Source organism: Schistocerca gregaria, chromosome 10, assembly GCF_023897955.1.
Source record: "Schistocerca gregaria isolate iqSchGreg1 chromosome 10, iqSchGreg1.2, whole genome shotgun sequence".
NCBI classification, from domain to species: domain Eukaryota; kingdom Metazoa; phylum Arthropoda; class Insecta; order Orthoptera; family Acrididae; genus Schistocerca; species Schistocerca gregaria.
In genome coordinates, this window is record NC_064929.1 from 147,959,038 (window position 1) to 147,982,446 (window position 23,409).

At 44.7% G+C, this 23,409-nt stretch overlaps 1 protein-coding gene across 1 annotated transcript in view; it reads left to right on the forward strand.

Moving 5' to 3' along the window:
* Window positions 1-10,674: 10,674 nt before the first annotated feature.
* LOC126293530 (tubulin alpha-3 chain-like) overlaps window positions 10,675-23,409 on the forward strand; it is a 224,273-nt gene continuing 211,538 nt past the window's right edge. Inside the window, exon 1 of the mRNA XM_049986795.1 lies at window positions 10,675-10,766. Within this exon, the coding sequence (XP_049842752.1) occupies window positions 10,764-10,766 (3 nt within the window). The 5' untranslated portion in view covers window positions 10,675-10,763. The remainder of the gene's footprint in view (window positions 10,767-23,409) is intronic.

Consider the following 23,409-nt stretch of genomic DNA (forward strand, 5'->3'; position numbering starts at 1 on the left):
CATCTCCTACCTTACAAACTTTACAGAAGCTCTCCTGCGAACCTTGCAGAACTAGCACTCCTGAAAGAAAGGATACTGCGGAGACATGGCTTAGCCACAGCCTGGGGGATGTTTCCAGAATGAGATTTTCACTCTGCAGCGGAGTGTGCGCTGATATGAAACTTCCTGGCAGATTAAAACTGTGTGCCGGACCGAGACTCGAACTCGGGACCTCTGCCGTTCGCAAGCAAAAAACCGTAAGCACACTCCGCTGCAGAGTGAAAATCTCATTCTGGAAGCATCCCCCAGGCTCTGGCTAAGCCGTGTATTCACAATTTCCTTTCTTCCAGGAGTGCTAGTTCTGCAATGTTCGCAGGAGAGCTTCTGTGAAGTTTGGAAGGTAGGAGACGAGATACTGGCAGAAGTGAAGCTATGAGGACGGGGCGTAAGTCGTGCTTGGGTAGCTCAGATGGTGTCGGCACGGTAGCTCAGCGTGTTCGGTCAGAGAGGTGGTTGGCCTCTGTAATAGAAAAACTGAATGGAAGGATCAACAAATGAAATTGAACGGATGTCATGTGGCGTCCGCAACGACCAAAACACAACGATAAAAAAAAATTTAAAAATCGGTGGTAGAGCACTTACCCGCGAAAGGCAAAGGCCCGAGTTCGAGTCTCGGTTCGGCACAGTTTTAATCTGCCAAGAAGTTTCATATCAGCGCACACTCCTCGGCAGAGTGAAAATCACATTCTAGAAACATGTAAGTATTACGGAGATGCTTCGGGAACTCAAAAGGGAATTCATCGAGGGAAGGCGGCGTCCTTTTTGAACAGCACTATAGAGAAAATTTAGAGAACCAGCATTTGAAGTTGACTGTCGAACGATTTTATTGGCGCCAAAATATATTTCTTGTAAGGACCCCGAAAATAAGATACGAGAATTAGGGCTTGTACAGAGACATATAGACAGTCGTTTTTCCCTCGCTCTATTTGCGAGTGGAAGAGGAGAGGAAATTAGTAGTACTGGTAGAGGCTAACCTCCATCACGGACCGTGCGTTGGCTTGCAGAGTATCTGTGTAGATGTAGATCTGGAGCAGTTCTGTCACTGATTTCTTCACCTGGCAACCGCTATTCCGGGATTTGTATGATCCTTCCTGATGAGACCACCTTTACCCGGAGTTGTATCTTCAACTTCCATAACGGTCATCTGTGACATAGTATGCAGAACCCTCCATGGTGTGGAGACAGCGAATCATCAGAATCGGTGCAGTCGTAATGTGTGGACCGGGATAATTGGCGACCGCGCTTTGGGACCAGACTTCCTTCTACACTGCCTAACAGGCCGTATATATCGGCGTTTCTTGCGGATGCCTCTCCTGCTGGAATAAGTGCCATTGATGCCAGTGATGGTTCAAAGGGTTATGTGGTTGACACACGATGGTGCTGCAGAGCACTAGCCTATCAACTTCCGCACACATCTCAATCGCGTCTTCCCTGGTCGATGGATCAGACGAGGGGGCCCAGTTGCATCGCCTGCTTGATGACCGGATCTCAACCCGTGCGATTTCTTTTTATGCATCCATCTCAAAAGTATCGTGTATGCAAAGCCCATACCAGATGCGGAGACACTGGAACCGCGTATTCATGCTACCTCTGACACTGTTCGGATGTAGCCTAGCCGATGTGAACGTGTGAGACAGAACAGGCTACGGCGCCAACACGCATGCGTTGAGGCACATGGAAACCATTTTAGCACATACTGTAACTGTGGCTGCATGGTTTGGGGCGTATTAGACGGCAGTCTCTATAACAATGTGTCATTCAATAAATGGTCTCTAGTACGGAAAGCCGGCCGCTGTGGCCGAGCGGTTCTAGGCGCTTCAGTCGGGAACCGCGCTGCTGCTACGGCCGCAGGTTAGAATCCTGCCTCCATTGATATGTGTGATGTCTCCTTAGGTTAGTTAGGTTTAAGTAGCTCTAAGTCTAGGGGACTGATGACCTCAGATGTTGAGTCCCATAGTGCTCAGAGCCATTTGAACCATGTGTCTCGTTTTCATTTGAGTGCGTCTTATATATTAATAATAATAAAAGCGAACTGAAACAAAAATGATTTGTAAAATGATTTGTCTAAAAGCAGGGAATAACTAGACTACAGTAACATTTGACACGCCTTTGAATGATGCTCTACATCAGGTACAATATATGAAGACCCAGTTAAGACCTTGAAGATCAGTGTTTAACTCTGAATGTTGGGGTTCTGGAGATGGCTGGTCGAAACCCGCTCATGAGGAGATCACGGAAATCGCCATAACACGATTTCCCAGAAACTTCACTCAGTAGAAAAGGGTTCAGAGTAAGCGAACACGTGTCTCGGGTAATCCGTAGGGCGTAGATACTCGACCGTTTCTGAAAAAACGACGATCAAAGTTTTCGAGGTACTTCGTGAGCCTGTTACTTCCCGATGTCCACAGACGAAATGGTGGCACAGTGTTAAGCGTTAAGGATTTCTACTTTTGCGTCCCCGTTCGTTACCCGGTTGTTTTTCTATTTTTTATTTCTTTTTTATTGTTTCTACCCATGTCCGTAGAAGGTTACTGCACGATTGTTTCTCAACAAATTAGGGGACACAAGGGCGTTAAACTGATTATAAAATTAGAACTCGATTTCACAATAAGGGTAACTACACTCCTGGAAATTGAAGAAAGAACACCGTGAATTCATTGTCCCAGGAAGGGGAAACTTTATTGACACATTCCTGGGGTCAGATGCATCACATGATCACACTGACAGAACCACAGGCACATAGACACAGGCAACAGAGCATGCACAATGTCGGAACTAGTACAGTGTATATCCACCTTTCGCAGCAATGCAGGCTGCTATTCTCCCATGGAGACGATCGTAGAGATGCTGGATGTAGTCCTGTGGAACGGCTTGCCATGCCATTTCCACCTGGCGCCTCAGTTGGACCAGCGTTCGTGCTGGACGTGCAAACCGCGTGAGACGACGCTTCATCCAGTCCCAAACATGCTCAATGGGGGACAGATCCGGAGATCCTGCAGGCCAGGGTAGTTGACTTACACCTTCTAGAGCACGTTGGGTGGCACGGGATACATGCGGACGTGCATTGTCCTGTTGGAACAGCAAGTTCCCTTGCCGGTCTAGGAATGGTAGAACGATGGGTTCGATGACGGTTGGATGTACCGTGCACTATTCAGTGTCCCCTCGACGATCACCAGAGGTGTACGGCCAGTGTAGGAGATCGCTCCCCACACCATGATGCCGGGTGTTGGCCCTGTGTGCCTCGGTCGTATGCAGTCCTGATTGTGGCGCTCACCTGCACGGCGCCAAACACGCATACGACCATCATTGGCACCATGGCAGAAGCGACTCTCGTCGCTGAAGACGACACGTCTCCATTCGTCCCTCCATTCACGCCTGTCGCGACACCACTGGAGGCGGGTTGCACGATGTTGGGGCGTGAGCGGAAGACGGCCTAACGGTGTGCGGGACCGTAGCCCAGCTTCATGGAGATAGTTGCGAATGGTCCTCGCCAATACCCCAGGAGCAACAGTGTCCCTAATTTGCTGGGAAGTGGCGGTGCGGTCCCCTACGGCACTGCGTAGGATCCTACGGTCTTGGCGTGCATCCGTGCGTCGCTGCGGTCCGGTCCCAGGTCGACGGGCACGTGCACCTTCCGCCGACCACTGGCGACAACATCGATGTACTGTGGAGACCTCACGCCCCACGTGTTGAGCAATGCGGCGGTACGTCCACCCGGCCTCCCGCATGCCCACTATACGCCCTCGCTCAAAGTCCGTCAACTGCACATACGGTTCACGTCCACGCCGTCGCAGCATGCTACCAGTGTTAAAGACTGCGATGGAGCTCCGTATGCCACGGCAAACGGGCTGACACTGTCGGCGGCGGTGCACAAGTGCTGCGCAGCTAGCGCCATTCGACGGCCAACACCGCGGTTCCTGGTGTGTCCGCTGTGCCGTGCGTGTGATCATTGCTTGTACAGCCCTCTCGCAGTGTCCGGAGCAAGTATGGTGGGTCTAACACACCGATGTCAATGTGTTCTTTTTTCCATTTCCAGGAGTGTATGTGTATGGTATGTTAAAGCCTTAGAATCTTTTTTAAATTCCCATATTCTGATATTTCATTCTCACATCAATTCTTATAACAATTCTTGTATTTTATTCATATGTTCATTGTTCAAGAATGATTTCGTGCATTCCCTTGAACTATACCAGACGTAGAAAAATTCGAAACACATATACTTCTTACACCACAAGCATCGCGCGAAGGCAGGTTCGCCACAGTGACATTTCTTCGTATGAATCTCACTCGAGAAAGAAATGTCTTCAACAACGTTGAAGATTTAACACGTTGCCAATAATTTCGCGGCAAACCACGCGTAACAGATCATTTTGCCGAAAACTGGCTTTTGTTACCGATTATGAATCAAGACACACCACACTACCAGAATTTCACCCAAAGAGCGGACGATCTGGACGTGTGACCGTAAGAAAAACGAAATTTGAAGGACTGGATGTCATGAACACACACACACTTACAAATTGCGTTTTTCTGACGGACGCGCGTCCAGATCGTCCGCCCTTTCGGCGAAATTCTGGTAGTGTGGTGTGTCTTGATTCATATATAGATGACTTTTGAACACTATTAAGGTAAACACATTGTTTGTTCTCTATCAAAAATCTTTCATTTGTTAACTATACCTATCAATAGTTAGTACCTTCAGTAGTTAGAATGTTTTATTCAGCTGGCAGTATTGGCGCTCGCTGTATTGCAGTATTTCGAGTAAAGAAGATTTTTGTGATATAAGTGATTCATGAAAGCTATAGGTTATTGTTAGTCAGGGCCATTCTTTTGTAGGGATTATTGAAAGTCAGAATGCGTTGAGCTAAAAATATTGTGTGTAAGTTTAGTGTTGATCAGAATAAGTAAAGAGAGAGATGTCTGAGTACGTTCACTTTCGCTCAGGTGTTTGAAAATCAAGTAACGTAAGAGTTCTTCAAGCACAGTCATTTATGATTTTCCAAAGGGGAAGTTTCAACAATTGGCAAAGCATTTTCTCATTCTCTTTTTTTTTTAATTCAGCTACTTACAAACAATTAGTTGACGAATTATGACAATGGTATATCAGTATACGCTGGAAAACATTCGTGTAGTGATCTCCTATTGTTGTCGTTGTGGTCTTCAGTCCTGAGACTGGTTTCGTGCAGCTCTCCATGCTACTCTATCCTGTGCAAACTTCTTCATCTCCCACTACCTACTGCAGCCTACATCCTTCTGAATCTACTTAGTATATTCATCTCTTGGTCTCTCTCTACGATATTTACCTCCACGCTGCCCTCCAGTATTAAACTGGTGATCCCTTGATGCCTTAGAACATGTCCTACCAACCGATCCCTTCTTCTAGTCAAGTTGTGCCACAAATTTCTCTCCTCCCAAATTCTATTTAATACCTCCTCATGTGATCTACCCATCTAATCTTCAGCATTCTTCTGTAACACAATTCGAAAGCTACTATTCTCTTCTTGTTCAAACTATTTATAGTCCACGTTTCACTTCCATACATGGCTACAATCAATACAAATACTTTCAGGAACGACTTCCTGACACTTAAATCAATACTCGATGTTAACAAATTTCTCTTCTTCAGAAGCGCTTTCCTTGCCATTGTCAGTCTTAATTTTACATCCTCTCTACTTCGACCATCGTCAGTTATTTTGCTCCCCAAATAACAAAACTCATTTACTACTTTAAGTGTCTCATTTTCTAATCTAATTCCCTAAGCATCACCCGACTTAATTCGACTACATTCCATTATCCTCGTTTTTCTTTTGTTGATGTTCATCTTATACCCTCCTTTCAAGACACTGTCCATTCCGTTCAACTGCTCTTCCAAGTCCATTTCTGTCTCTGACAGAATTATAATGTCATGAACCTCAAAGTTTTTATTTGTTCTCCATGGATTTTAATACCTACTCCGAACTTTCTTTTGTTTCCTTTACTGCTTGCTCAATACACAGGTTAAATACCATCGGGGAGAGGCTACAACCCAGTCTCACTCCCTTCTCAACCACTGCTTCCCTGGCATGCCCCTCGACTCTTATAACTGCCATCTGCTTTCTGTATTTTACCCCTGCCACCATCAGAATTTGAAAGAGATTATTCCAGTCAACATTGTCAAAAGCTTGCTCTAAGTCTACAAATGCTAGAAACGTAGGTTTGCCTTTCCTTAATCTTTCTTCTGAGGTAAGTCGTAAGGTCAGTATTGCCTCACGTGTTCCAACATTTCTACGGAATCCAGACTGATCTTCCCCGAGGTCGGCTTCTACCAGTTTTTCCATTCGTCTGTAAAGAATTCGCGCTCGTATTTTGCAGCTGTGACTTATTAAACTGATAGTTCGGTATAGACATGGGTATATAAATGAAAACCAAAAATAAAAGTCACAAACTATTTTATATTCTGGGCAACCGCAACTGTTAAGGGTGTTTAGAAGAATTTCGCTCAAAGCTGGATAAATTTTTGTTTAATGAAACACGACCAGTTTCGTTGTTTTAAGGCGCATCATCAGGTGAATAATGTTAAAAGATCATAGGCGCACCCATCGCTCTGAAAAGTAATATTGGACTAGGACCGATGGCTATGATCTTTTAACATTGTTCACCAGATGACGCGGCTTAAAGCTCCGAAAACGGTCGTGTTCTAATTAACAACAGTTTTGCCAGCTGTGAGCGGAATTCTTCCTAACCTTAAAAATAAAAGTAAAAACGAAATTAGAACACGGGGCGCGAACTCAACAAAGTGCAGTGCTAACCACTATCAAACCGTATCGTCTGAGGATATCCGCGGTAAAAGGCACATAAAGTACGCGGAAAATACCTGGAAAACTTCGACCGTCGTTCTTTTCTTTTACAGAAACGGTTGAGTTTTCTAATAGAACATTCTGGGAAATAGAATTGTGGCACTTGCCTGGTTCCCTTTGTCAGCCGTTGTTTATATATACAGTGGTCCATTGATCGTGACCGGGCCAAATATCTCACGAAATAAGCATCAAACGAAAAAGCTACAAAGAACGAAACTTGTCTAGCTTGCAGGGGGAAACCAGATGGCGCTATGGTTGGCCCGCTAGATGGCGCTGCCATAGCTCAGACGGATATCAACTGCGTTTTTTAAAAATACGAACCCCCATTTTTATTACATATTCGTGTATACGTAAAGAAATATGAATGTTTTAGTTGGGCCACTTTTTTCGCTTTGTGATAGATGGCGATGTAATAGTCACAAACATATGCCTCACAATTTTAGACGAACAGTAGGTAACAAGTAGGTTTTTTAAATTAAAATACAGAACTCAGGTACGTCTGAATATTTTATTTCGATTGTTCAAGTGTGATACATGTACCTTTGTGAACTTATCAGTTCTGAGAACGCATGCTGTTACAGCGTGATTACCTGTAAATACCACATTAATGCAATAAATGCTCAAAATGATGTCCGCCAAACTCAATGCATTTGGCAATACGTGTAACGACATTCCTCTCAACAGCGTGTAGTTCGCCTTCCGTAACGTTTGCACATTCGTTGACAATGCGCTGACGCATGTTGTCAGGCGTTGTCGGTGGATCACGATAGCAAATATCCTTCAACTTTCCCCACAGAAAGAAATCCGGGGACGTCAGATCCGGCGAACGTGCGGGCCATGCTATGGTGCTTCTTCCACCAATCCACCTGTCATGAAATAGGCTATTCAATACCGCTTCAACCACACGTGAGCTATGTGCCGGACATACCTCATGTTGGAAATACATCGCCATTCTGTCATGCAGTGAAACATCTTGTAGTAACATCAGTAGAACATTACGTAGGAAATCAGCATACATTGCATCATTTAGATTGCCATCGATAAAATGGGGGGGGGCAATTATACTTCCTCCCATAATGCCGCACCATACATTAACCCGCCAAGGTCGCTGATGTTCCACTTGTCGAAGCCATTATGGATTTTCCGTTGCCCAGTAGTGCATATTATGCCAGTTTACGTTACCGCTGTCGGTGAATGACGCTTCGTCTCTAAATAGAACTCGTGCAAAAAATCTGTCATCGTCTCGTAATTTCTCTTGTGCCTAGTGGCAGAACTGTACACGACGTTCAAAGTCGTCGCCATGCAATTCCTGGTGCATAGAATTATGCTACGGGTGCAATCGATGTCGATACAGCATTCTCAACACCGACGTTTTTGAGATTCCCTATTGTCGCGCAATTTGTTTGCTACTGATGTGCGGATTAGCCGCGACAGCAGCTAAAACACCTACTTGGGCATCATTGTTTCTTGCGTGGTTGTCGTTTCACATGTGGCTGAACACTTCCTGTTTCCTAAAATAACGTAACTATCCGGCGAGCTGTCCGGACACTTGGATGACGTCGTCCAGGATACCGAGCAGCATACATAGCACACGCCCGTTGGGCATTTTGATCACAATAGCCATACATCAACACGATATCGACCTCTTCCGCAATTGGTAAAAGGGCCATTCTAACACGGGTAATGTATCGCGGAGCAAATACCGTCCACATTGGCGGAATGTTACGTGATACCACGTACTTATACGTTTGTGACTATTACAGCGCCATCTATCGCAAAGCGGAAAAGTGGTCCAACTAAAACATTCATATTTCTTTACGTACTACACGAATATGTAATAAAAATGTGGTTCCTGTTTGAGCTATGGCAGCGCCATCTAGCGGGACAACCATAGCGCCATCTGGTTTCCTGCTTCAAGCTAGACAAGTTGCGTTCTTTGTAGATTTTCGTTTGATGCTTATTTCTTGACATATTTGGCCCAGTCACTATCGATGGACCACACTATATATGGTGTTACAAAAAGGTACGGCCAAACTACCAGGAAACATTCCTCACACACAAATAAAGAAATGATGTTATGTGGACACGTGTCAGGAAACGCTTAATTTCCATGTTAGAGCTCATTTTAGTTTCGTCAATATGTACTGTACTTCCTCGATTCACCGCCAGTTGGCCCAATTGAAGGAAGGTAATGTTGACTTCGGTGCTTGTGTTGACATGCGATTCATTGCTCTACAGTACTAGTATCAAGCACATCAGTACGTAGCATGAACAGGTTAGTGTTCATCACGAACGTGGTTTTGCAGACAGTACAATGTTTACAAATGCGGAGTTGGCAGATGCCCATTTGATGTATGGATTAGCACGGGACAATAGCCGTGGCGCGGTACGTTTGTATCGAGACAGATTTCCAGAACGAAGGTGTCCCGACAGGAAGACGTTCGAAGCAATTGATCGGCGTCTTAGGGAGCACGGAACATTCCAGCCTATGACTCGCGACTGGGGAAGACCTAGAACGACGAGGACACCTGCAATGGACGAGGCAATTCTTCGTGCAGTTGATGATAACCCCAATGTCGGCGTCAGAGAAGTTGCTGCTGTACAAGGTAACGTTGATCACGTCACTGTATGGAGAGTCCTACGGGAGAACTAGTTGTTTCCGGACCATATACAGCGTGTGCAGGCACTATCAGCAGCTGATTGGCCTCCACGGGTACACTCCTGCGAATGGTTCATCCAACAATGTGTCAATCCTCACTTCAGTGAAAATGTTCTCTTTACGGATGAGGCTTCATTCCAACGTGATCAAATTGCAAATTTGCACAATCAACATGTGTGGGCTGACGAGAATCCGCACGCAATTGTGTTATTACGTCATCAACAAAGGTTTTCTGTGAACGTTTGGGCAGGAATTGTTGGTGATGTCTTGATTGGGCCCCACGTTCTTCCACCTACGCTCAATGGAGCACGTTATCATGATTTCATACGGGATACTCTACCTGTGCTGCTAGAACATGCGCTGTTACAAGTACGACACAATATGTGGTTCATGCACATTTCAGTCGAAGTGTTCGTACGTTTCTCAACAACAGATTCGGTGACCGATGGATTGGTAGAGGCGGACCAATTCCATGGCCTCCACGCTCTCCTGACCTCAACCCTCTTAACTTTCATTTATGGGGGCATTTGAAAGCTCTTGTCTACGCAACCCCGGTACCAAATGTAGAGACTCTTCGTGCTCGTATTATGGCCGGCTGTGATACATTACGACATTCTCCAGGGCTGCATCAGCGCATCAGGGATTCCATGCGACGGAGGGTGGATGCATGTATCCTCGCCAACGGAGGACATTTTGAACATTTCCTGTAACAAAGTGTTTGAAGTCACGCTGGTACGTTCTGTTGCTGTGTGTTTCCATTCCATGATTAATATGATTTGAAGAGAAGTAATAAAATGAGCTCCAACATGGAAAGTAAGCGTTTCCGGACACATGTCCACATAACATATTTTCTTTCTTTGTGTGTGAGGAATGTTTCCTGAAAGTTTGGGCGTACCTTTTTGTAACACCCTGTATATACTCTTCGGGTGTGCTTCTTTCGTACGTAGGAGACAAAATTTTGGTTTTGGTGTACAATTTGTGTGCCATTGCTCGACATAGCTCTTTGCATGCTTTTCACGATTGCGCATGGGTGATTGGAGCGATAACTGTACCCTCCTGCCGACCATCGGCGCGTTTGTGTCGCCGCGTCTACAGTCTCCAGGGGCAACAGGTCGGACAACACACGGGTCATCGACGGGCAGTCGGCGTGGCAGGGTAGGGTACGCCAGTCACGGCGGACTGCTCGCAGTTAGTGTACCGACAGCAGACAGCGACAACAGACCGCAGCCATGGTAAGTCTGCGGCGCGTTAAACCCACGTCTTGACCCTTCTTCTTACCAGCAGCCAGAAATGCACCGTAATACACGGGCAAGGCAAGTTCCTTACGGCTGTACGATATTGGCTTCAAATCGATGCTGCGTGCGTGAAATAAACATCGAAACAGTACAGGAAATACAGGTGTAGGGAAACGGCATTCACTGCAATCTATACAAGCGTATTACTAAAACGGTGCACAGTGAGTTCCTGTTGGAGGGTACATATCTAACACCTTCCAAGAGAAAGAAATATTTTCTTTTCATTTTTTAGTGGCCGAGCGGTTCTAGGCGCTACAGTCTGGAACCGTGCGCCTTCTACGGTCGCAGGTTCGAATCCTGCCTCGGGCATAGATGTGTGTGATATTTTTAGGCTAGTTAGGTTTAAGTAGTTCTAAGTTCTAGCCGACTGATGACCTCAGAAGTTAAGTCGCGTAGTGGTGGTGGTGGTTAGTGTTTAACGTCCCGTCGATAACGAGGTCATTAGGGACGGAGCGCAAGCTCTGGTTATGGAAGGATGGGGAAGGAAATCGGCCGTGCCCTTCCCCGGCATTTGCCTGAAACGATTTAGGGAAATCACGGAAAACCTAAATCAGGATGGCTGGAGACGGGATTGAACCGTCGTCCTCCCGAATGCGAGTCCAGTGTGCTAACCGCAAGTCGCATAGTGCTCACAGCCATTTGAAACATTTTTTTTAAAACGAGCGCCGGGCTCCCTACAAATAATATCAGATGCATTAGCGTAATAAAATTTATGCAAAGAGGCACCTGACCTATAATAAAATGTCCAACTGATAATAGGCACTTCATGATAAAATAAATTTTGTGATTTCGTACTAATGAAATAAGTTATTCTGCTCTGGCTTCGTCGTATTTCCTTTGGAAATAAAAAGTTTAAATGCGCCGCGTAATGGTGGCGAACTTTCTCGGTCAAAGATGATCGCAGCTAGCTCCGCAGCAACTGCAAAAAATGCTACAAAAACTATTGCGTTATAAAAAATGTGGGGTGGGTTCTTTAATTGATTACTCTGGCATCCATATTTGCTTACTATATTTTCGTAACTCTTTTACACATCAGTCATGTTCTAGTATTTAAACGAGAGCACGAAAAAAGCTATCGCAATAATATCGTACCTTCTGCACTCAAACAGTAGCTAAGACACTAGAAAACTTCAGAAGACGACTAAGTTCGTTGTCTTCCAGTCCTTTTATAATATAACAACGATTATAGTGTTCATTTCTTTAGTCTATACATATGATCTTATATCACGGATAATGTCTTTTTTCTATTATCAGAATCGATAAATTGTCTTTAAAGTTATTTCCTCACTTTGTCCTATCACAATTAGGCATTAAAGTTTACACCAATATTACGCATGTATCGTTTTTTGTCGTTATTTATATTGATGTCAAATATATCGACACTATAGAACCCATACTATATTGATCCAGTATCTCAGGACGATAGCACTTAACGACTGCCAGCATACAAAACACATGATTCCAAACTTTTGTGAAACTTTTTCTGGTTGACACCAGCACAAAATAACGCGAATGAAAAAATTTATCGCTTACTATATTTTTGTTGTTCATGCTGTGAAATTTCAGCGTCAGTCATGATGTTTTGCTGTATTACTTCTTTACTACCGACTCCATTCGCAACACATTTGGCAGACATCGACGTACATCACATAAAGCACGCGCAAAATTATATCATTCTGTGACACACTGTTCAGGAGATATGACAGCAAGAAGATTGAGATGAGTGAGAAATATGCATTCGCTTCGAATGAAATACAAACTACTCAGGCTGTACTATCCAGTTCCGGTTTTTTTTCACCAGCGTATCGGTGAATAATCCGAAATGTCAAAAAAGTATATATTTATGAGTTTGCATCTTCAAACATGACGGTTTTACGTAGTTAATGTGAACTACGGCAGGTATCAAAAAGAATCATCCTATTTGACAAGTCTGTATTTCAGAAACTAATAAATGTATACAATGAATTCTGTTTTTTGATGAAAGGGAAATTCAGTTTTTTTCATACATTTTCATAGGTGTTAAGTATGCCGCCCTTGAGATAACGGCATATGTCAATGCGATGTTCAGATTGTTCCCACATTGCAGCTACCATGTCTTGAGTTACAGCTTCCACAGCTGTTGTTATGCGATGTCTCGGTTAATACATTGTTGTTGGGAATGGAGACAGATACAGTCTTTTATAAACCTCTCCCCCCCCCCCCCCCCAACAAGAAATAATTACACACAGTTAGGTCCGGTGACCTTGGAGGCCAGTAATGTAAGGCTGAATCATTTGGTCCAATGCGGCCAATCCATCGTTCAGAGCCGGCCGATGTGGCCGAACGGTTCTAGGCGCTACAGTCTGGAAGCGCGAGACCGCTACGGTCGCAGGTTCGAATCCTGCCTCGGGCAAGGATATGTGTGGTGTCCGTAGGTTAGTTAGGTTTAAGTAGTTCTAAGTTCTAGGGGACTGAGGACCTCAGCAGTTAAGTCCAATAGTGCTCAGAGCCATTTGAACCACCGTTCAGTAGTCATTTGATTTAAAAATTCCCGCAGTTCCAGATGCCACTGTTGCGGTGCCCCATCCCGTTGGTAAATGAAGTCGTTCGAATCAGTCTCCAACAATGGGAAAAGAAAGCTCTCAAGCATATCGAGTATATGTGTTTCGTGTAACAGAGTTAACGGCAAAGAAAAATGGACCATACATCTTTGCCTTTACACAAGCAATCTGTTTCTTGTAATTTTTCACATGATCGTCTAACGCTCTGTGCTGTAAGATGATCCACACCAAACCTAGTACGAAAGTCGCGCTGAACAGTTATTACTGACCCGCACTGCGCAAAACGTAGAACACAAAACGCTTTCTGTTGTCCCGACACCATTTTCACTAGAACTGAAATGACCGCACACTGCTGCTACCTTGCTGGAACCGTGTAAAACTGGAGAGTTTGCTGTTTTCAACACTGCATTGTTCACGCACATATCTCAAAGAACATAATAGTTATGATTTTTTAAATCTGATCCCAGGCCGCTGTGGCCGAGCGGTTCTAGGCGCTTCAGTTCGGAGCCGCGCTGCTGCTACGGTCGCAGGTTCGAATCCTGTCTCGGGCATGGCTCTGTGTGATGTCCTTAGGTTAGCTATGTCTGAATAGTTTTAAGTCTAGGGGACTGATGACCTCACAAAAAAATGTTCAAAGGTATGTGACATCTTATGGGAATTAACTGCTAAGGTCATCAGTCCATAAGCTTACACACTACTTAACCTAAATTATCCTAAGTACAAACACACACATACATGCCAGAAGGAGGACATGCCGGGACCAGAAGCACAGTTCATGGCTGCAGCGCCTGAGACCGTTCGGCTAATCCCGCGCGGCGATGAGCTCACATGATAAGTCCCATAGTGCTTAGCGCAATTTGAACCATTAAAACGGATGACTCCTTTTGATACTCCCTGTATCTAATACAGCATATCATTTGTAAAATAATCAGACATTAAAAGCTATTTTATACATGTTAGTTAGACACTGTGAACAATACAGAATGATAGTTACTGATAAATGAATCCTACATACAATGCCTAATGATATTCGGTGCGTAGCTCATTTCACGAGAAAAAGGACGACGACTCGAAGCGATCATACGATTTTACAAGGGCAAACCATTTGCACGCATGCAAATACACTAAGGAGTCAAAAGATATGCAACAGCTCCGGATACCGTGTCGGACCTCATTTTGCCCGGCGTAGTGTAAATGTTCGATGGGATTCGTGTCGGGCGATCTTAATGAGAAATCGTTCATTCGAAATGCCAGAATGGCACTCAGACATATCGCGAACAATTGTGGCCCAGTGACATTGCCATCCATAACAAGTGAATCGTTGTTTGGCACCATGAAGTTCAAATGGTGCACTATGGGACTTGACATCTGAGGTCATCAGTCCCCTAAACTTAGAACTACGTAAACCTAACTAACCTGAGGACATCACACACGTCCATGCCCGAGGCAGGATTCGAGCCTGCGACCGTAGCGGCTCCAGACTGAACATGAAGTGCATGAACCGTTGCAGATGGTTTCCATCTGGTCGATCGTAACCATTTGCAGTCAATGATGGGTTCAGTTGGACCAAAGGACGCAGTCCATTCCACGTAAACACTATTGTGAGCCATCGCCAGCTTGCACATGCTTTCTTGACAACTTTTGCCCATGGCTTCATTGGGCTTGCGCCTCACTCGAAACCCACTATCAGCTCTTACCAACTGAAATCTGGACTCACTTGACTAGGCCGGCGGTTTCCAGTCGTCTATGATGCAGCCGATACGGTCTGGAACTCATGACAGAGGCTGCAGGCGATGTCGTGCTGTTAGGGAAGGCCTTCGTGTCAGCCGTCTGCGGCTATAGCCCATTAGCGCCAAATTGCGCTGCACTGTCCTAACAGACACGTTCATCGTACGTCCACATTGATTTCTGCGGTTATTTCAAGCAGTGTTGATTGCCTGTTAGCACGGACAACTCTACGCAAACGCCGATGCTCTTGGTCGTTACGTGAAGGCCGTCGGCCACTTTAGTTCGTGGTGAGAGACAAAGCCTGTAGAGTTCAAAATACAGTATCTGCCAAATAAATTGGGGGGGAGGGGGGGGAGTAGAAATTTACAGCTAATTTTAAGTTACGTAACGAAACTATAGAGTCACCTTGGCGCCTATTGTAAGATGTTAGCTCGGTCGTTTGTTATCTAAACTGCGAGAACATTAGCAAAATACAGAAGGGTCCCAAAAAAGTACCCGCTGTTTGCAAGACCCTAACCTGCAAACTAATCGACGGAGTTGTCTCATTTTTGGTGAAAGTGTAGCTTAAAGTCCAACTTAAAGATATCACTGTAGGTCAGAATTAGATTTTCACTCTGCAGCGGAGTGTGCTCTGATATGAAACTTCCTGGCAGATTAAAACTGTGTGCCGGACCTAGACTCGAACTCGGGATCTTTGCCTTTCGCGGGCAAGTGCTCTACCAACTGAGCTACCCAAGCACGACTCACGTCCCGTCCTCACAGCTTTACTTCTGCCAGTACCTCGTCTCCTACCTTCCAAACATAACAGAAGCTCTCCTGCAAACCTTGCAGAACTAGCACTTATCATTTACGTTTCACGTCCAGCTGTGAATCAAACTCGTACAATGGTTTTGTGATCCAGTCTCGAGTTACTATTAGGTAACTGCATAAATTGATAGCTTTTTTTTGTTTTGCGTGTTTGTATTCCGTTTTCTATGGGTTTATTTATGTTGTTGTTGTTGTTGTGGCCTTCAGTCCTGAGACTGGTTTGATGCAGCTCTCCATGCTACTCTATCCTGTGCAAGCTTCTTCATCTTCCAGTACCTACTGCAACCTACATCCTTCTGAATCTGCTTAGTATATTCATCTCTTGGTCTCCCTCTACGATTTTTACCCTCCACGCTGCCCTCCAGTACTAAATTGGTGAACCCTTGATGCCTCAGAACATGTCCTACCAACCTATCCCTTCTTCTGGTCAAGTTGTGCCACAAACTCCTCTTCTCCCCAATTCTATTCAATACCTCCTCATTAGTTATGTGATCTACCCATCTAATCTATAGCATTCTTCTGTAGCGCCACATTTCGAAAGCTTCTATTCTCTTCTTGTCTAAACTGTTTATCGTCCATGTTTCACTTCCATACATGGGTTTATTTATAGATTTTCATTTTTAAAATGAAATGAGTAGTCCTAGCTGCATACAGGCGTTAATATAAGTCAACGGGGACAATGCCCCGACCTGGACTCGAACCTGGGATCTCCTGGTTACATGGCAGACGCTCTATCCATTTTTTTTAATTCCACAAAAACAATAACAAAAATGGCTAGCTTACAATTAAATGACATAAATAAGGTGACAGATAATTGCAGTCAGAAATTACAGCATTCAAAGAATGAGTCTTAAGCAGTAGCACACATTTAGCACCTTCACTGTCACCTTCAACTGGTGGCAGTTCATCTTTCTTCTTCTGGCGCCTGAGGTACCGCATCATCATTTCCCAGACCCAAATTAATCATTCAGCAAATCCTTGATGTGTGTTCCTTCCAGGGTGAGTTACGTGGACTGAAGAGCAGTCCCGAACAGCGTCATCGCAAAGCCCTTCACTGCCTTGTTATTTTTGTCAGTTCCAGCCTTCTAAACGCATCCTTAGGGAGTTCAAGATCTTCCTTTATAACAGATCCCAGATTTTTGCCGTCATATTCTTGAATTCTGCTGTACTATTATTTTTCACGTGTGACTTGCAGGTGAGCTTAGGTGCGGGAACGTGACCCAACCCATCCCCTCTCCACGAGGAATCCAGTTCCTAACCCATACCCAATCTGTTGAAAACAATTCGGAGCATGTTACCGTATTTCTTATTGTGATTCTGCTACTTAAGTGTTTTCTCGAATTCGTTTTCCATATACCTCTTGTATACAATATGTTCATCGCTCCCAATATTGTTAAAAATGTAACTTTTCCCATTAACCAAATCACTGCGCTATTTTTTGCCTGAGTATAGTAACTTTCTTCTGGTCTGAAGAAAATGTTAGTCGCTACATTGTCTGTTGAAGATCTTGTTACTGGAGCAATTTCCCCCTGGTCCACCTCCAGTTGATAATCCGATCTCCACATGTGTAACGATGAGGCACACTATCAACGAGGTTTCATTTGCTGCAGATGTTAGTATCACTTAAACCGATGGCCAAGAGACGCTGAGTAGTGCTGATGATGTTATTGACTACCTTGTACCACGTCAGACGAAAGAACATCACTACTGATATGTTTTCCAGACCACATTCCATGCTATTCCAGTATATTTAGTTTCTACGCTACTTTTCCTTTCAAGTTTCCGTCTTTCAGCTAAAGACGCCTTTGTTGTAACGTTTTTGGAGTTTAAAATTGTCTTGCTGAGATAGCTTAGTTCGAGATAATACTCCCTAATATGTTTTCGTTTAAAACTTATTTCTTGTGTATTTATCGGATGCTCTACACTTTCTAGCCTGACAATGTCGTATAGTTTTGTTGTAATGCACCCTAGATCGTTACACCTTATGCTGCATGTTCTTTTGATATACAATGCCATCGCTTTAGACTTGATGTCGATTTGTCCCATTTCTCCATTGCTTGGATCCAAAACTGCTGTCTTCACCGAAATTCGAAACAATTCCGCTTTCCACAAAAACTTTGCTGGAAATGATCCTCTTCGCCACCATTGATGGAATGGCCAGAACCTGTGCTATGTAGTAGGCCTTGGATAAAATATAAAATATACGTGTTGATAATAGAATAGATAGAGCGTCTGCCATGTACGCAGGAGATTCCGAGTTCGAGCCCTGGTCGGGGCACACATTTTCAGCTGTCCTCATCAAGATATATCAACACCACCTGTCGGCAGCTGAGGATTCCAATTACTTATCATTTATTCTAGAGAAACTGCACGGTCATCAATGGTATCTGTTCTTTAGAGAACAGTTACTCAGTTACTATCTTCATATAAGCTACTGTCCATTAAAATTTCTATACCAAGAAGAAATGCAGATGATAAACGGTGTTCATTGGACAAATATATTATACTAAAAATAACATGTGATTACATTTCCACACAATTTGGGTGCATAGATCCTAAGAAATCAGTACCCAGAACAACCACATCTGGTCGTAATAACGGCCTTGATACGCCTGGGCATTGAGTCAAACAGAGCTCGGATGGCGTGTACAGGTACAGCTGCCCATGCTGCTTCAACACGATACCACAGTCATCAAGAGTAGTGACTGGCGTATTGTGACCAGCCAATTGCTCGGCCACCATTGATCATGACGTTTTCAGTCGGTAAGAGATCTGGAGAATGTGCTGGCCAGGGCGGCAGTCGAACATTTTCTGTAACCAGAAATGCCCGTACAGGACCTGCAACATGTGGTCGTGCATTATCCTGCTGAAATGTAGGGTTTCACAGGGATCGAATGAGAGGTAAAGCCACGGGTCGTAGAACATCTGAGATGTAACGTCCACTTTTCAAAGTGCCGTCAATGTGAACAAGAGGTGACCGAGACGTGTAACCAATGGCACCCCATACCATCACGCCGGGTGATACGCCAGTTAGACGATGACGAATATACGCTTCCAATGTGCGTTCACCGCGGTGTCGCCAAACACGGATGGGACCATCATGATGCTGTAAACAGAACCTGGATTCATCCGGGAAAAAAAATGAGGTTTTGCCATTCGTGCACCCAGGTTCGTCGTTGAGTACACCATCGCAAGCGCCCCTGTCTGTAATGAAGCGTCAAGGGTAGCCGCAGCCGTGGTCTCCTAGCTGACAGGCCATGCTGCTGCAAACGTCGTCAAAGTGTTCGTGCAGATAGTTGTTGCCTTGCAAACGTCCCCATCTGTTGACTCAGGGATCGAGACGTGGCTGCACGATCCGTCACAGTCATACGGATAAGATGCCTGTCATCTCGACTGCTAGTGATACGAGGCCGTTGGAATCCAGCACGGCATTCCGTATTACCCTCCTGAACCCACCGATTCCATATTCTGCTAACTGTCATTGGATCTCGACCAACGCGAGCTGCAGTGTCGCGATACGATAAACCGCAATCGCGTCAGGCTACAATCCCACATTTATCAAAGTCGAAAACGTGGTCGCACGTATTTCTCCTCCTTACACGAGGCATCACAACAACGTTTCACCAGGCAACGCCGGTCAACTGCTGTTTGTGTATACGAAATCAGTTGGAAACTTTCCCCATGTCAGCACGTTGTAGGTATAGCCAAAGGTGCCAACCTTGTGTGAATGCTCTGAAGAGCTAATCATTTGCATATCACAGCATCTTCTTCCTGTCAGTTAAATTTCGTGTCTGTAGCACGTCATCTGCGTGATGCAGCAATTTTAATGGATAAATTTGAAACCAATTTTTTTATACAGTAATCCTTATCTGCTGTCGAGATACGAGGGTTTAAAATCGAGGTACCGGCCGCTGTGGTCGAGAGGTTCTAGGCGCTTCATTCCGGAACCACGTGGCTGCTACGGTCGCAGGTTCGAATCCTGCCTCGGGCATGGATATGTGTGATGCTCTTAGTTAGGTTTAAGTATATCAAAGCCTAGGGGACTGATGACCTCGGATGTTCATTCCTGTAGTGCTTAGAGCCATTTGAACCATTTGAAAATCGAGGTCAATATAGCACCTAAAATTCGTTCTTAAGTGAACTGAATGTTTGGAAACGGTTTAATGTGATTCAAATAAATAAAAATGTATTCCTATGATAAAATTGAAAGGTTTGCTTCAATAACTAGTTTCATTCGAATTTTGACAGCAATTGTGTGTGTGTGTGTGTGTGTGTGTGTGTGTGTGTGTGTGTGTGTGTGTTCCTTTCACGCGCGCCACTTACTTGTGCGAACCGGTTGAAATTTTGTAACAAGTCAGATGAATACCTGTAATCAATGGCCTCTCTGTCTTGTTAAAGCCTTGGTTTTGTTAAAGCCATGGTAGAAGCAGCATGGTTCGAAACACAATAAAAAAAATCCTATATCTCATCAGTCGTCACCCGAATCAACAAAAATCTGCATCGGTTGCCAAGTTACGGCTGTCTAATGTCAAATGTATGGTGGAGCAAAAGTTGGGAATCAGAATGGAAATGCACCTACCATGGCACAGAAAAAAGGCGGACATGTCCTGGGCAGAGTTAAGAATGTAAACGAAGAGAACTAGCTTTTCGGCTTATCTGGCAGCTTCAAAGACATTTAAATCAATACATTGTGACATATTCGCCCTTTTTTACGGGGTAACCCTAATTGCCCAGAGAATATCCTTATCATCGGTATGTTTCTGAATTGTTGAAATCGAAAATGATAAATTTCCTTGAGACGACTGTAGAGGATCTATCCACAAATCAGCACGGATTTAGTGCAAAAGTCAGTGTGAGTGGATGAAAGAGTTCTTAAGTAAAGAACACAGTTCGTCGTCTTCTATGAACAAATGTATCGTCAGAAGTGCTCCAGGGAAATGTGGTAGGACCGCCGCTATTCACGATATTCATAAATGTCTGGTGAACAGGGAGAGCAGCAATTTGCGGCTATTTGCTGAAGAAGCTAGTGTGCACGGAAAGGTGGTGTTGTTCAGGACTGTCGGAGGATTCAAGATGATAGTTCACTTTAAATGTAGAAAAATGGAAGTTAATGCAGTTGAGTTGGGAAAATAGTCCCGTAATGTTCAAACTCAGCAATGGAAGTGTGCGACCTCTGTTAAATATCTCGACGTAAGGTTGCAAAGCTTTATGAAATGGAACGAGCATGTAAGGATGATAGTGGAGATGCCGAATGGTCGTCTTGGGTTTATTGGGAGAATTTAACTTAAGTATGTTTCATCTGTAAAGAAGGCCGCGTATAGAACAATAGTGCAACCCGTTCTTGAGTACTGCTCGAGTGTGTGGGATTCGGACCGGGTGGGACTGAGGGTAAACATCGCCCGCGTAGCTCATCCCCTGGTCGAAAAAGCAATTGGAACTTGAGCATTTCACAGTGAGCAATGAAGAGGTGCATGGTGGTACTTATTGGAGAAGAAAGCAACACAAACCTGTTCGACACCAAACAGAGGTAAGGAAAGGAAATCAAGGTTAGGGTTTAAGGTTTCGTCGATGTCGAAGTCCTTACAGATGGACCACAAACACTGACTGGGACAGACGGAGAAGTACGAGGGCTGTTCAGTGAACATAATTTTTGTGGTCATAATTTCTCGCGCAAAAATTTAATCTTATGATATTCTGTTAGCTTAATGTGCAACAAACACGCCGTAGTACTTTCATTGTTGGAGACTCCTGGTTTCTACCTGTGAGAGGCAGGAAATGTCAGACGTGTTCAGTATCGCCTACCGCTGCAATGGAGGTAACACGCGAGGAACAATATGTGGCTTTGAAATTCTGCTTTCGTCTCAACCAGTCTTCAGCTGAGGCATATACAGTGTTACAGGAGGAGAGTCTTTTCTTCCCTACAGCACAGTTCGAAGGTGGTTTAAAATGTTTAAAGAGGAGAGACAATCAATTTTAATGGAAGGTGGACCTGGTGCTCTGACATTACAGAAGAAAACATCAACACTATTGCTGTCATTGTGAGAGAGTATCGACGAATTACCATAAGATCTCTTTCTAAAATACTAAAGATTTCATTGGGTACCACCCACACGTTGGTGACACAAAAAATTATTCAAATGTGTGTGAAATCTTATGGGACTTAACTGCTAAGGTCATCAGTTCCTAAGCTTACACACTACTTAGCCTAAATTATCCTAAGGACACACACACACACACACACACACACACACACACACACACACACACACACACACACACACACATGCCCGAGGGAGGACTCGAACATCCGCCGGGACCAGCCGGACAGTCCATGACTGCAGCGCCGAAGACCGCTCGGCTAATCCTGCGCGGCGGTGACGGAAAAATAACACCTGAGACGTGTTTGTGCACGATTGGTTCCAAGACTGTTGATTCCCAAACAAAAGGACATTCAGGTGCAGGTCTGCATGCAGTTAAAGCTGATATTGGAGGAAGATCCTGAGTTTCTATCAAATGTAATCACCGCTGATGAAACTCGGCTACATCATCTCTATCCTGGAGGAGACAGCACAAGTTCAGTGTGCAAATCTCCTTCATCACAAACCTCCAAAAAAAAGCAAAATTGGTTGCTTCTGATGGGTCATCTCATTCTTGGATATTCATGGAATGGTTTATCAGCGTACCTGTACACACATTAGTAACTGGCCAATACTACAGGGATGTCCTGAAAACATTGCAAGTCCATATTTCCAAAAGACGACATTTCCGTGAAGCAGGCTGGATGCTGCACCATGATAACACGCGACCGAATATTGCCAATGTTGTTGCTGAATATCTTGCAAAAATCAACGTGAAGTGGATCCCTCACCCTCCCTACAGTCCAGATTTAGCCCCATGTGACTTTTTCTATTCCCTAACACGAAGAAACGCCATCGTGGGAGGCATTATCAATCATCAGAAGCAGTGGTGAAGACTGCGAAGGCGATTTCGAAGGACCTCTCAAAAAAATGGTTTCCAGCATGTATTTGAAGACTGGCAGAAACGCCAGGGTAAGTGTATCGCATTCTTGGGAGACTACTTTGAGAAGGATCATCAAAATTATGAGGATGAGTTGAGCCATGCTGGCCCTGGCTCATGCGTTGGTTTAAACCTTGACTGTTACTCTGCGTTCGGTTTCCCGCGGTTATTGCGGTTATGCCCTGGTTCTTCCTCTTTCTACGTGTGGCAGCAGCGGTACTACCTTTGGTCAGGTGCTTATAGTTTCCAGCCAGCCGGTATGCGGCAGTCGGTCGGTTGGTGTGGATCAGCCAGAAAATCTCCGCACGGCGCCGTGGGCCGGGCCTGCTGGCGGTCTCTACGCAGTGTCGGAGTGTGTGGCAGCTGTTCAGATGGCTACGGGGTTCGTGGCTCACCGACCCAGGACATCAAAGTTGAGTGGTGACTTAATTACCGAAGCCAGTCTGTTCACGTTGTGCGGTTGGTTTTCATGGTTGGCTGTTGGGGGT